General features: G+C 34.1%; 3 protein-coding genes across 3 annotated transcripts in view; 2 read left to right on the top strand and 1 right to left on the bottom strand.

The window, feature by feature from the left end:
* Nucleotides 1–4205: 4205 nt before the first annotated feature.
* On the top strand, nt 4206–5986 carry LOC108966364 (small ubiquitin-related modifier 3). The gene is made up of 3 exons (XM_018929212.1): nt 4206–4386; nt 5035–5151; nt 5219–5986. The coding sequence occupies exons 1-3, from the start codon at nt 4369–4371 to the stop codon at nt 5351–5353; spliced, it is 270 nt and encodes an 89-aa protein (XP_018784757.1). The 5' UTR covers nt 4206–4368; the 3' UTR covers nt 5354–5986.
* A 741-nt stretch (nt 5987–6727) lies between these two features.
* LOC108966374 (zinc finger protein 385D-like) lies at nt 6728–8555 on the bottom strand. The gene has a single exon (XM_018929230.1). It carries the CDS (start codon nt 8489–8491, stop codon nt 7250–7252), a length of 1242 nt encoding a protein of 413 aa, XP_018784775.1. The 5' UTR covers nt 8492–8555; the 3' UTR covers nt 6728–7249.
* Nucleotides 8556–8960: 405 nt separating this feature from the next.
* LOC108966414 (pre-mRNA-splicing factor ATP-dependent RNA helicase PRP16) overlaps nt 8961–14282 on the top strand; it is a 47314-nt gene continuing 41992 nt past the window's right edge. Inside the window, exons 1-3 of the mRNA XM_018929292.1 lie at nt 8961–10108; nt 10177–10955; nt 11028–11221. Of these exons, the coding sequence (XP_018784837.1) occupies nt 8961–10108; nt 10177–10955; nt 11028–11221 (2121 nt within the window). The remainder of the gene's footprint in view (nt 10109–10176; nt 10956–11027; nt 11222–14282) is intronic.

Raw genomic sequence — 14282 nt, forward strand, 5'->3', positions numbered from 1 at the left:
CCTTAAATTTTTTAATACAATTATACCAACTTCCGCAAACCTTAAAACCAAATAACGTTAATAGAGAAGAAACTACAAAACACAAGTAAAACTCTCAGATTACTCCCACCAAATAAATTTTGCATACGAAAACCAAAAAAAGAAAAATAAAAAAATAAATAAAAATAAAAAAGTAATAACTGTAAATGAGAGCCAAATTGCTACTAAACTGCAAATGAGCCACACAATGCATGCAGTATTACAAATTGCAAAAAAAAATCCAAAAACCAAAATTAAAAAAAAAAATTTAACACTCTCCTAAATATGAACATTTTGAAAGATAAAGCTTACAACAACAAGAAAAAACAGCTTATTTTCAAATATTATATATACAGTTACAGAGTATTCTTCATACCCAAGCAACTTTACACGAACAACTATTGAAAAACGAAATATATAAATAAAAATTAAAAACTAATTAAAATAAATTCCACAAACCGCGAGTTGTAGAAAATTTATGCTCATTTAAATTAAAATTTAATGTATATAATTTATTATCATAATTAGTTAAAAACTTTATTTGAAGAAAAGAGAAAAGAAAATGACAACCGTCGTAAAATGGTAAAAAAAAAGTAGCTGAAATGCAAAATTAAAACAAATTTATATATATTTAACATAAATGTAATGTAAGAGATAAAAACAATTAAATCTTACAGGCGCTACAATATGTACATGACTAATTAATGGAAAACAAATTAAGCAAGCATTAAATTTAGCAGCAAAGTAAACACAAAAAACCAAAATACTGAAAATAAATAAAACGAAAATGTATTTGAAATCAACACGACCATGCAGTCAAACAGTCATTGTCATAAACCAAATAGCCGAAGTGTGGCAAAAGCTACACGAATTCAACTTTTTCATACCAAATCATCAGCAGCAATTCCAAAAACAAACATTTTCATATTTGAAAAATCAAAAAATGCGCAAAATTCTGAAGATCACCGGGCATATTCCAAAGCCTAGAGGCATTTCCAAACCCTAGAAGAGAACCAACAATTGACAGCGTTTACTATAAAGAATTTATTACTACAAAGTTACAAGTAAAACTCTGTAAATGCATATTTTTTTATAATTATTTCAGTATTTTTATATTTTAGACAACATTAGTAGTACTTTTCGACTTAATGTATACATATGTACATTTGTAGATAACTCCGTGAATAGGTTAGTTTTTCATGAAGATACTTATTTCATTTACCCTACTACACTCGCACATTTGAAAAAACAATTTTTAAAATTACTTTAACGAGCATTAAAAGTCGCCTTTTACCTTAGAAGGTTGCAAAAATAAATATACAGAAGCAGTTAGACAAGTAGCAGCTGTCAAAAATCTATTGAGAGTGTCAAAAGTTTGTAAATTATTTTATTCATGCAAACTTCTATGGTACTGGTGCCATAATAAGCAGACAAAAAACAAAATTCATACATTTGGCAAAAACAAACACTGAGCAAAATAGACCAGCATAAATAAATAAAACTAAGCAAACAAAAGAAAATAATAAATACTTATATAAATAAAACATTGAATGCAACACTTAAGAATTTCGTAAATGTAATTGTATTCAGATTTCTCAACATAAAAAATACAAAAAATAAAAATAAAATAAAATAAAACAAAAATGAATAAAAATATAAAAATCTATATATTATGTATGAGCATATAATTATATATACATATGTATGATCTGATCCATATAAGTAACAAGTAATAAAAATAAAGGATTGAGTTATTTAATTACAATTGTTATTTGCATTTTTAATTATTCGGCAAAATTTAGGTGTGGTACGGTACCACTTTTCATAAGATAAATATATACAAATGCATGTAGATAAGCAAACATTATACATACACATACTTAGTTACCGTAGGTATTCGCTTCCAAAAATTACAACTTACAAGCAAATATATGCACATGCATAAAGCCCAAATTATGTATGGAGCTGGCTATATCTATGTGTATGTATGTAGGTTGTACATTTTGTTGGTATATTTCCAAAAACATAAGAACATATGCTTGGGTACCACGCAAGTATGAAGGTCGGCCATAAGACAACCATCTGCTACAAATATTTCAAAAACATGCTTCAGGTTATGCGAAACATACCAAATCAAGCAGTTTAAAAAAATTTACATAATTCATAATATGTAATTAATATTTTCAAAATAATCCATAAAGCATAAAATTCTTGCATTCTATATACATAAATAAATTACATAATTTTTTTTATACATAAGCCCGATTATAATTGCCTGTACGTTAAAGGTTAATAACATCTGATCAAATTCGGCCCGGACTCTCAAAAACAAACTTTTTTCTAATTATTTTAATGCAAATCTTTATTATCGCCTTGAAAATAATCTCCATTTGCACCAATACAAGCATGCCAACGCTTCACCCAATTTTCCATACTCTTGTTGTATGCCTTATCTGGGATGGCCATCAGTGCCTTCAGCGCATGACTTTGAATGGCCTCAACAGACTCATGACGCGTTCCCCGCAGCATATTTTTAAGTTTCGAAAAAAGAAAAAAGTCATAGGGAGCCAAATCTGGCGAGTGCGGTGGTTGAGTGATAACCCTCGTTTCATGTTTGGCCAGAAATTCAGTCACCATCATGTTTGAATGTAGCGGCGCATTATCGTGGTGAAAAATCCATGAATTTTCCGCCCACATTTCTGGACGTTCACGACAAATTGCTTCATGTAGACGCTTCAAAACGGACAAGTAGTATTCTTTATCTATCGTTTGACCCTGTGGAACGAATTCATGATGTACCACACCGCGGTAATCAAAAAAAACGACGAGCATCACCTTGATTTTTGACCGGCTTTTACGTGGTTTTTTCGGTTTTGGCTCATTATTTATGCTCTTTTCGCAAGACTTTTCGGCAGCGTCGACGTCATATTCACAAACCCAGGCCGCGTCTCCAGTAATGATGCGTTTGATGAATTTAGGGTCCTCAGCTAAGTTATCAAGCATTTCTTTTGCGATCTCTATTCTACGCCGTTTTTGTAGAAGATTCAGGTCTTTTGGTACAAGAGTATCATTGACACGCTTCATACCTAAAACATTATTCAGAATTTGTTGAGTCGATCCATAAGAGATGTTGAGATCCTCTGCTATATCTCTAATCCCAACCCGTCGATTTTCAAGCACTCTTTCTGTAACTTTATCGACGTTACTATCGTTGACCGAGGTGGATGGACGACACGCATGAGGCAAATTTTCAACGACTTCACGACCTTCACTGAATGCTTTGTGCCATGAAAATACTTGTGATCGAGATAGAGTGTGCTCCCCAAAGCACTTCTGCAACATTTTCAATGATTCCGTAGCCGTGACTTCATTGGAAGCACAAAATTTCAAGCAAGCTCGTTGTTCAATTCTTTTTTCCATTGTAAAAATTGCCAAACTTCTTGCGTCGTAAGCAAACAGCTGCCAAAACACACAGCAATTGACAAATGGATATCAAAATTCACACGAACATGTAAAAAAGATTGTAGCAATGTGGAATAAACAAATTTTATGGATTCAGGTTTCGCGCGTAGAAGGACCAGTCCGGGTCAAATTTGATCACAAGATATTTATTTTCTTATATTCCCTCATTCGTGCCGACATGGTTGTATTTATTTACCTTCTATAAATATTCGATTTGACGATGCCATATGATAAAAATTATAAAATAACTCCAACTGCAGCTTTCTAATTTAGGAATAGAACATTTTCAAAACAAAAAAAATTTCATGCAAACATTGCTAACTGAAAACACGCCCCTAAGTGTTACCAGTATATTCATAGTTTTTCTGCTCTAAGAAATACATATATCTAAGTTATAGTATACTCCTTCAAATTTACAAATAATGTATATTTGAATAACTACACTGTCCAGAGCATTTTGTAGCCATTTTTGTATTTGTTTATAAGTTTAAATTTTACAAATATATTAATTATATAAAATTCATGAAATATTTTATATATGTATATACATTTGTTTCATAGCGTTAATTATATGGTTTGTTTACAATTTTATTTCAATTCATCCATTGTATTCAGCAATTCAGCGAACTTTATGGTATCTGGCATCACGCTACGCCATATTTGCTTAATTTGGTAGTAGCACACAACAACCCTGGTGGCGTCGTTCGCGCCTGTTCGGTCTTTCAACGTCGTTGTGCGGTCGGCATTTTTCACTACTTCATCAAGATCGCAAGAGGAAGGAGGAAAAGTAAAAAATTTGCACCGATTAATTTAACAAAGTGCGGCATCGGTGATTTCAAATTTTTATCTCTATTTAACTGCAACTAAGTAAAAAACTAAGCATCAAATATGTCTGACGAAAAGAAGGTAAGTTTGTGCATCTGCTGAAACAAACAATTGTGTGAAAATATTCCTGAAAACATGCAAAATGCAAGAAACAAAGTGTACTTCTGTCAAAAGTGTGCGAACCAAAAAGAAAAAATGAAAAAAAAAAAATGTGTATGACGCCGACAACATGGCGCGGTATGTGCGGATTTGGACGCTTATACTGTGAAATATACAAATATTAAACATGAAAGCAACATCAGAAATTGTTTATGTATATGCATACCTTGTGTACAGCTTGTTCCTACTTTAATTTTTTAACTAAATTTGTGCTGCAAAAAACTGGCTTTGACCTAACCTTAAAGTAGCTTTGTTTTATCTCTTGACTGACTGCCACAGTTCTTCGTCCGTGCCGTCATGACGGTAGGCAACGCGGTATAAAAAAAAAGTATACATGAAAGTTTATTTAAAGGTACCACTAAATTAGCGATTGTGATTTAGAAGGTATATCTTTGATCGGCTGCAAAAATATGAAATGCAAGCCCTTTTATATATGGTTACACAGTGTAGCAATTCGTTAAAAAAAGTGGTAAAAATTTTGCATTTAGACATTTTTGTGTTTCCTGATTACAACTCGTAATATAATAGCTGAATAATACTGATTTATACATCATTATCTTTTATTTCCAGGGAGAAACAGAGCACATCAATCTAAAAGTGTTGGGACAAGACAATGCCGTCGTTCAGTTCAAAATAAAGAAGCATACACCTTTAAGAAAACTTATGAATGCATATTGCGACAGAGCGGTGAGTTAATGAAATCTAAAATTATTTCTTGTATGCAAATACTAATTACTAAATTATTTGCTTGCAGGGCTTATCGATGCAAGTAGTACGGTTTCGCTTTGATGGTCAACCAATAAATGAAAATGATACACCAACATCATTGGAGATGGAGGAAGGCGACACCATTGAAGTATACCAACAGCAAACGGGAGGCCGAAACTAATTTTGAAATTAACCAAGAAAGTCTATAATAAACAAAAACTTAAATATTACAAAACAAATCAATTTAATAATACACACAGAAATGATAAGAAGTTAAAATAAGAGTCATCCAAAATAAGCTGAAAAATACTATGTGAGCAGCAAATATCCCTCTCAAACTCAAATGTGCTGCTCAAAATTGAATCGGTTCACATTTAACAATTACAGTTTGAAACAAGAGTTTGTTGACCGTGTGCGAGACGACATCCATAGCCGCTCAAGAGTGCTTGCAACATAATGGATCACATCATCCATTTATAAATTTTACATTTTCTAATACATTAACTTAACAATTATTTAATAAGCAGTTTGTATCGAATTACTTTTAATTTATGAATGGAAACTAAAGAAAGCATTTATTATTAGCCAGACAAAACTTTTCTCATTATTTCAAATATCCTTGCCGAATGGAATATGTTGCAGTAGACGCGAGCGGTGCAGTCACAAATTGTGGTTTGTTTTTGATACAAACAAATCGGTTGAATGTGTAGACGAGGGAACGGAAGGTTTAATTTACATAAGTGAATGTTTAGACCATATAACTGTATTAAAGAAATTTAAAAAGCTATAAAAATATATGACGACATAAACAAAACTGCTTACATGTTTCATTATTGAGAATGTCGTTCAAGAGGACTTCAGTCAATAAAACATTTAGGTAGGTGTATGTTAAGTGTGTCTATAGTGGTGGTTGTTGGTACGAAGAGGTTCGGTCATTTTGTACCACTGTGCCTTTGTGAGTCACTGCTGTGCATACTGCTTGTACAGTTGCTTCAAAGCATGTTCCTTAGAATGTTCGAGAATAATGATCGTTTGCGCCACCTATCGAATGCTTGAAATAACGTACTTCTAACCTAACAATTCCTAGTGGTACCACCAAAATTTCGAATATATCACGAATTTATATTTAATACAAAATTTAGTCATAAGTCTACATATACTATACCTTATAATTGAATTTATGTTATCAGAACTTCCGTCAGATATCGGAACACTGTCTCATATATATAGGTGTCATACAAACTGAACGATCATAATCATGTCCTTATATGGAAAACTTTTTTATTTGGCTATATAAATTATATTTTAACTCGTCGAAATTTGGCATGGTGGAATGTCCAAGGCAACGGTACAACGGTAACGAATTTTAGGTATCTATGAGGGGCATTAAAGCTTCGGGGTTATTAAAGTAACCGCTTTTCCTTTTTTTTTTATGAAAACACTATTTACAAGACATATTTTAAAATTATACTTTTAAGATATCTATAACATATACATATATACAATACCTCTCAATCTTAGAATGCGTCAATGTTCCAAAGCAAACAATAATGACTTTAAATCTGGGTATAACTCTTTCAGGCCCCCGATTATTTATTGAGTTTAGAGCAATTCAAACTTTACATGCTTCTTGTAAACACTTATTCAATGTTTGTTGGTGTACAATTTTACTATGCTAAACATACATACATGTGTAAAAATATTGCACCATGTGCTATTGATAAACATTTGCCTTTTTCCCTAAAGCACGGCTTCTTCATTTGATACAGTCATAAGTTGTGGCAACCCAATAAAGGATGGTTAACATTTGTTGTAGTACAATAAACATTTTGATTTTGTTGATTTGTATACTTGTTTTATGAATTTCGTTAGCAATAGTTTAAACCTTCCGAACATAGAACATATAACATCAAAATTCGCAGTAACCAAGGACTCCATATAATAGTATTGCAGAGCAACAACATATCTTTTGCAATTCACGTTCCTTAATAAGAAGATTAGGGCTAAGTAGAATTATAGAGCTGAATACATTTCTAAAATCTCTATATTGCAGAACCAAGTGATTAAGTAAATCCACCTATAGCTTTGAATCGGTTTTGGTTTTAGCCTTGTCTTTAACTTCGATTACTTTTTTCATATGCTTTTTGCCCGCCAAATGTTGTTGTAGCGCTGCTAGATGACACATGGACGTATTGCAGCACTCGCAATAATAAGAGCCGCTTGGTGTGCGATACATTGAGAAATCTGTACTTGGATTACTTTTTTTAAGGCTTTCCAATATAGTATCTTCGGATTTAACCAATACAGCATGCGCACTGGATACAATTGGACTTTGTTCGAGCGTCTCATCTATGCTTAAAGTTTTCAACTTTTTCTTGTGTTTTATGCCTTTCAAATGCATTGCCATCTGCACCTCGGACGTAACATTTATTTTACATATCTCACAACGCAGTGGTAATGCTTTCACTGTGAGTGTTTCTCCGGTGGAAACTAAAATTTTGTCGACCGTATTAGACGCAATATTTTCTGGCACAGATGTTTGCGTAGTAGTAGTATCGGCGGTGGATGCAACGTTGATAGTTGTCTCATCGGTTTGTTGCTTAAATAATTCACCGATACCAAAACGATTATCATTATCCGCTTTCCTTATAAATTTCGTACCGGTACGAACCCATTTATTTTCTGAATTGTAATAACCAGAACCTGAAGGTTGCGAAATTTTGCCCATCACCAGTTTATGTTTGCGACCCGCATAATGTTGACTTGCATGTGCCAATGAACCGAAATTCAAATCGCATACTTCACAATGGAAACTATCTGGTCCGCTTGGACCGTCCTTAATAAATCGCTTCACTGTCGGCGCAGATAGTCCTTTTTCAGTATAGTTTAATTTTAACCAATTTGTTATATGACGATCATGTTGTTTAGATTCGTAATGATCTTTCGCGCTCTTTGACGAATTCATTTGTACCCCACACAATGTGCAATGTAGCGGATGCAATAGTTTATTTAAATCTTCTGGATAACTAACATCCCGGCCGTAAAATATTACTAACTGCCCATTTGTTGATGTTTCTGTCACCACGTCCTTGCTGCCAGGACCCACATCATATTTACGTTTAAGTGGCTTTGGAGGCGTCAACAGTGTGGTGCTGACACCTTGTAAACCTGGAGGAATATATCTATTAAAATTTTGATATTGATTGTGACTCTCCATAGTTTGCAGTTGACCCTCATTGGAAAATGGCACTGGGGTTGTTGCGGGTATTCCTTGAGGTATTGTTGGGATGTGATAACCAGCCAAAAATTCGTAACTCATTGTAAAAGTTTCAAGTTAATTTTAGCCGATTTATTTACTATTTTTAAACAACGATTACCACACAGCCTTCAATATTTTGAAATATTAAAGAAGAGTTGCCATGGCAATAACAAACTATATAAAACCTATATGCAATGTGATTTGACAGCGACATTTTGCAAATTTTGCTTGAAGTATTTCTTTATAAAAAATTTGCGGTTTCTACTATTTTCCCATCATTTTTTTAGTCGATTTTAGAAGATCACCGTATGAACTTAACCTTTACTATTCTTGTTTTATTTCTAAAAATTTTAAAGAGGATGAATGCATCGTTGTTGTTAAATTAGATTCCATAGTTGTCATAAACAGCTGATGGCACGCATAGTTTCACAAACAAAAGTGATAAACGTTTACCAGTTATTTCTTAATAATTTTGGGTTTCTTAAAGTGATGCTAAAATAGTTATAATTTGATTAATTAATTGGCTAAAATGGAGGATGACGATGTTGGTGTCCACCGCCTTGAAGGCTCCACCGGTAATGTTCGTGGCGGACTTGTAATTAAAAAGGCAAAAGAAGAGGGTGGCGGTAGTAAATTCAAAATGCCCAAACCGTCCATACTAGGATTAGATCGTTTAGCAGCGCAACGTCGTAAAGAGCGAGAGGAAGCACAACGATTGATATCTTTTAAAGATAATGAAAATGATGAAGATGATCATAAAGGTGGCGTATCTGCTACATCCGCTGGTGACGAGTTTGCTTTCAAAAAGCCCGACACCAATAAGATAACTAGGCAGTTAAGGGAATCTAGAGTGGAGACACCTTCACATACCGGTGGTGTATCTGAAGAGGCGCGAGAACGTTTGCGTGAGCATGTTAAACGGGATAGAGAGCGCACTACTAAAGGCGGAATGCGTTATTCTACACGTGAAGACAGTAAAAGAGATAACAGAGATCGTTCATCATCAAGTTCGTCAAGTCGAGATCGAGATCGCGATAGAGAACGCCGTCGTGGTAGAGATAGATCAAGAGGGTATGATCATGATCGCGATCGTGACAGATATCACAATAAGGACAGAAATAGAGACAAAGAACATCGAGATCGTAGTATCGATAATTCAGAACGTGGTAATCGTGGAGATGCAACTTCGGTACGTAGTGGCGAGCGCACACCGCGTTTTAAAGATGAGCCACACACACCTATGGACATTTCCGTGAGTGGTAGTGCATGGGATGACGACGACAATGATCGACCTTCACAGACAAAAAAATCTTCTTGGGATTTTCCAACACCCAAGTCATATGCCAGTTCAGAACGCTCCGACTGGTCTGTGAGAAGTAGCAGTAGCAGTGGAATTGGCACTAGCAGTTTTCGCAGTCGTTCGCGTCAAGAACGCGAAGATGATACACCCAGACCAACACCTGCCCACAACTACAATGTTTGGGCAAATGACCGTAAGCGCTCTGGTGCTACACCCGCAACAGGTCGCAGCAATCGGCAACCTTGGGGTGAAAGTGAAGAAGATCGAGACATGTGGGAGGAAGAGCAACGCCGCCTAGATCGTGAATGGTATAACATTGATGAAGGTTACGATGATGAAAATAATCCATTCGCAGGTGCCAATGCAGACTACTTTAGGTAAGTAAATGAATACAGTTATATATGTATTTATTATATAATCATAACAAATAATTTGCTTCTTACAGAAAACGTGAAGAAATAATCGAGCAAAAACGCACGAAACGTATTAGCGCACAGCAGCGCCAAATTAACAAAGATAATGAGTTGTGGGAGCGTAATCGCATGCTTACATCAGGTGTAGTAATGTCCATAAATGTAAATGAAGATTTCGACGAGGAGGCGTTAGAGCGTGTCCATTTGTTGGTGCATCATATCATTCCACCGTTCCTTGATGGACGAATCGTATTCACCAAACAACCCGAACCCGTTATACCCGTCAAAGATCCAACCTCTGACATGGCATTGATTGCACGTAAAGGCAGCAGTTTGGTGCGTGTTTACCGCGAACAAAAGGAACGCCGAAAGGCGCAAAAGAAACACTGGGAATTGAGTGGTACCAAATTGGGTAACATTATGGGTATCGAAAAGAAGGTGGATGAAGAGGATGCCAAGTTCGATAAGGACACGGATACGGCAGATTACCGACGAGATCAAAAATTCGCCGAACACATGCGTGAACAAGATTCCGGTGGTAAAAGTGATTTCTCACGCAAGAAGACAATCGCTGAGCAGCGTAGATTTCTACCCGTATTTGCTGTGCGTCAAGAGCTGCTGAATGTAATTCGGGAAAACTCGGTAGTTATTATTGTGGGCGAAACGGGTAGCGGTAAAACTACACAATTGACACAGTATTTGCATGAAGACGGTTATAGTAACTTTGGCATGATAGGTTGCACGCAACCGCGTCGTGTTGCAGCCATGTCTGTGGCAAAACGTGTCTCGGACGAAATGGGCACAAAGTTGGGTTGGTTGATTAATTTTCTTTGGTTAGTTTGATTTTATTATACATATGTATATTTTTTTTTATTATTTAAAGGTGATGAAGTGGGTTATGCTATACGTTTCGAGGATTGCACCTCTGAGAAAACTGTTATCAAATACATGACTGATGGTATCTTATTGCGTGAAAGCTTACGTGATCCGGATTTGGATGGTTACTCGGCTATTATTATGGATGAAGCGCACGAACGTTCGCTCTCCACGGATGTACTCTTCGGTTTGTTACGTGAGGTAAGTGCAAGCCAAACTTTTTAAAAATGCTCATTTATTTTAAAAAATTATACGTTTTTATTGACACAAAAATCTAATATTTTTAAGAATTAATTTATTTTTTGTGTGTGGAAAGGATTTCTACTATTTCCTCAATATGATAATAGAGATGGTGCGAATGCGCCGGGCAAAAAGATCATACGCGCTTTGATTTGCTGCCAAATTAAAGTTAGTTAATTTAATTATTTTCCATTAAATATAGAAATATATGTGAAAACTTACGTTATAGAAGAATCCAGTTTTAATGAATTAATAATTTGAATAGAAATACCAGCTGTTTCTGTTTACATTATTTTGCTCAACACACGTGTGACTTTGTATTTTTTAATAAAAATTGTCACAAAATACCAAAAAATTTCCTTCTTGATAAAAAATTCAAAATATAAACAATATTTTATTAATTTGTCAAGTGCACAGAATAGGAGTGTTATTTCACTCAAATTCGTTGGCAATTGATATCAAAATAAACGAAAAACTCAAATTCGTTGGCAAATGATACCAAAATAAACCAAAAAAAATAAAAAAACATCTTAAAATGTTAACTCATTGGTTTATGGGAAATAACCCGCAAGTACCAAATGCATGCTATTGGGTATAGGGCGTCTATACATATGTATATCAAATCGATTTCATCAATGTTCCAAGATAGCTCTCAGGTATAAATGGTACCTTTTGAGTGAGAAATGGTTTTGAATTTTTTTTTTTTTTTGTTTTACATTCTGAATAGGGTATATTACGTTTTCTACAAAGCTTGTAATATCCAGTACGTACGAAACGTTGTCCTATTAAGTATATAGATTATTGTATGAGCCCACGCTACAAACTCCGAACATAGTGTTTAGATCGGAACAACTGTAGTGTACAGCTCCCATACAAACTGGCCTGCTTGTGAAATTCGAAATAACATGTGCGTAAGATTGTTCAGTCTTGGTATACAAACAACCGCTATGTGAATTAAAATGACAAATTCCCTCATTGATATATAAAATATATATGTATGTATGTACACGTATGTGCCACAAATTAGTCATTATGTATAATTACCCTCCATGAAGTAATAAACTTATATCGCAAAAATTATAATCATTCTTGCTTAAGTAAAATTCAGCGAATTCGGCCTTGAGAAAGATAAATACCGCGCGCTTATCAAAACGCAGGCCGTGTCTTAAGCAGTAATTAATGGAGGTATTAAAAAGGCACAAGCTATTTCCGTTCTATGAAAATATATTTTAAATTTGTTACCCTGAACACGGCATGAAGTTTGTAATTCTCAGTCAGCACGGGACGATCTGAGCCGATTAAGCCATCTCCGTTTGTCTATGCAACGCTCAGTTTTTGAGATATCGATCTGAAATTTTGTACACATCCTAAATACACAAACACTCTAAAAAACTGCTTATTTGTCAGAATCGTCGATATCGGACCACTATAGCTGCCATACAAACTATACGAACAAAATCAAGCTCTTGTATGGAAAGCATTTCCAAGCGATATATTCAAAAAAAATAGGTACGAGTTATTGTCTAAAGATATATTTTAATCTCCACAGTTCCGATCGGACAACTATAGCATATAGCTGTCATATAAAATGTACCATCAAAGTTAAGTTTTTGTAGGGAAACATTTTTATTTTATAAAATTTGAAAGCCTTCCTTTAAAGTAAAACACACTTGCGACTTTTGTTGTCAAAAAACGAACCTTTATTCAAATTTCGATGCAAAAAAAGTTTTGTTTTAATTCAGTATCATAAGCTTTTCGTATATATCAGAGCGGCTTATCGCTTTAACCCTTACGTGCTAATTTCTAAATACAATACGATATTTAATATATCATTGCAATTAAATTTAATTTATGTAAATACTGCGATTCATTGAATGCGGCAGCAATAATATAATATTTAATATTTTCATGATATTCACCATATACATACTTATGTATGTAAAGTGGTCGTGTACGCTTATTGTTTACTACTTAAAAATGATTTAATTTAAAGTTTTTAATGTTTTATAATCAACAAAAACAGATCACATCAAATTCCACTAGCATTGTTGTAAGATTTAACCGTTATGCATTTAGCATATACAAAAAACTTAGTTTACACGCTAACGTACTCTCAGCGAAAAAACGATAAACATAATTTTTGCGGCTTAAATTAACTAATAACTAACAAATACATACATATATATGTACTTGCAGTATATATGTATGTAAATAAACGAAATTTACAATTCCTTGCATATACACAATGGACCACAGCAAAAACGAATAAGGACAAACTTTTAAAGTTCAGTTAGCGCTACATTACGCAATTGTAAGTTTTAGTTGTATTTTGTTTTGGGGGTACATAGATCTTAAATCTTATATAAATAGAAATCAAGTCTTTTTTCATATTAGAAATTCACAGTGTATCAGTAACGGGTACTGAAAGTCAATACTCGTCGTGGCAGAGATGAGCGCACAATGCCTATATATACATAAACATATGTATTTAACACTGTATTATTGTATATACATATGTATTGTACTTATATAAATGTTTTTTCTTTCTTTTTATGCATGCATGTATATGTATCCTTAAGTAACAGTTTGTTGTACAATAAGTAAAGCTACAATACAACAACTTAACAACTTTAAGGTCATGAATGTTTTTGTTGTTACAATAGTTTCATATTATTGATTGATATTTGTTTGTTTGTTGCTGTGTACTAACAAATTATACATACAAATGTACATACTCAGTTGTATGTATGTGTATGCATGTGTGTGTGAGTGCATTTGTATTGTATTGGGGGGGCTTCTGGGGCTTCGTTACCGATCCGTTCACTGCCATCAATCATCATAATCAGCGGGAGCAAGAACGTGCTCATCACTGCGGCGAGTTATATGCATGTACACAAGTGTGTGAGGGTGTATGTACATATGTCAGATTTGGCGCGCAACATACTTATGTCACTCAATAAAAAATCATAAGAATTATATAAAAAAAATAAAAATTAAAAAACAAAAAAAATAAAAAAAAAAA

This window comes from Bactrocera latifrons, unplaced genomic scaffold (genome assembly GCF_001853355.1).
Source record: "Bactrocera latifrons isolate USDA-ARS-PBARC rearing strain unplaced genomic scaffold, ASM185335v1 scaffold_16, whole genome shotgun sequence".
NCBI classification, from domain to species: Eukaryota; Metazoa; Arthropoda; class Insecta; order Diptera; family Tephritidae; genus Bactrocera; species Bactrocera latifrons.

What these genes read in the sequence shown, in the direction of transcription:
- LOC108966374 (XM_018929230.1), bottom strand. Translation starts at nt 8,491, where the DNA reads ATGAGTTACGAATTTTTGGCTGGTTATCACATCCCAACAATACCTCAA.
- LOC108966364 (XM_018929212.1), top strand. An exon ending in ATGCATATTGCGACAGAGCG is followed by an intron (nt 5,152 to 5,218) that starts GTGAGTTAATGA and finishes ATTTGCTTGCAG; the next exon opens with GGCTTATCGATGCAAGTAGT.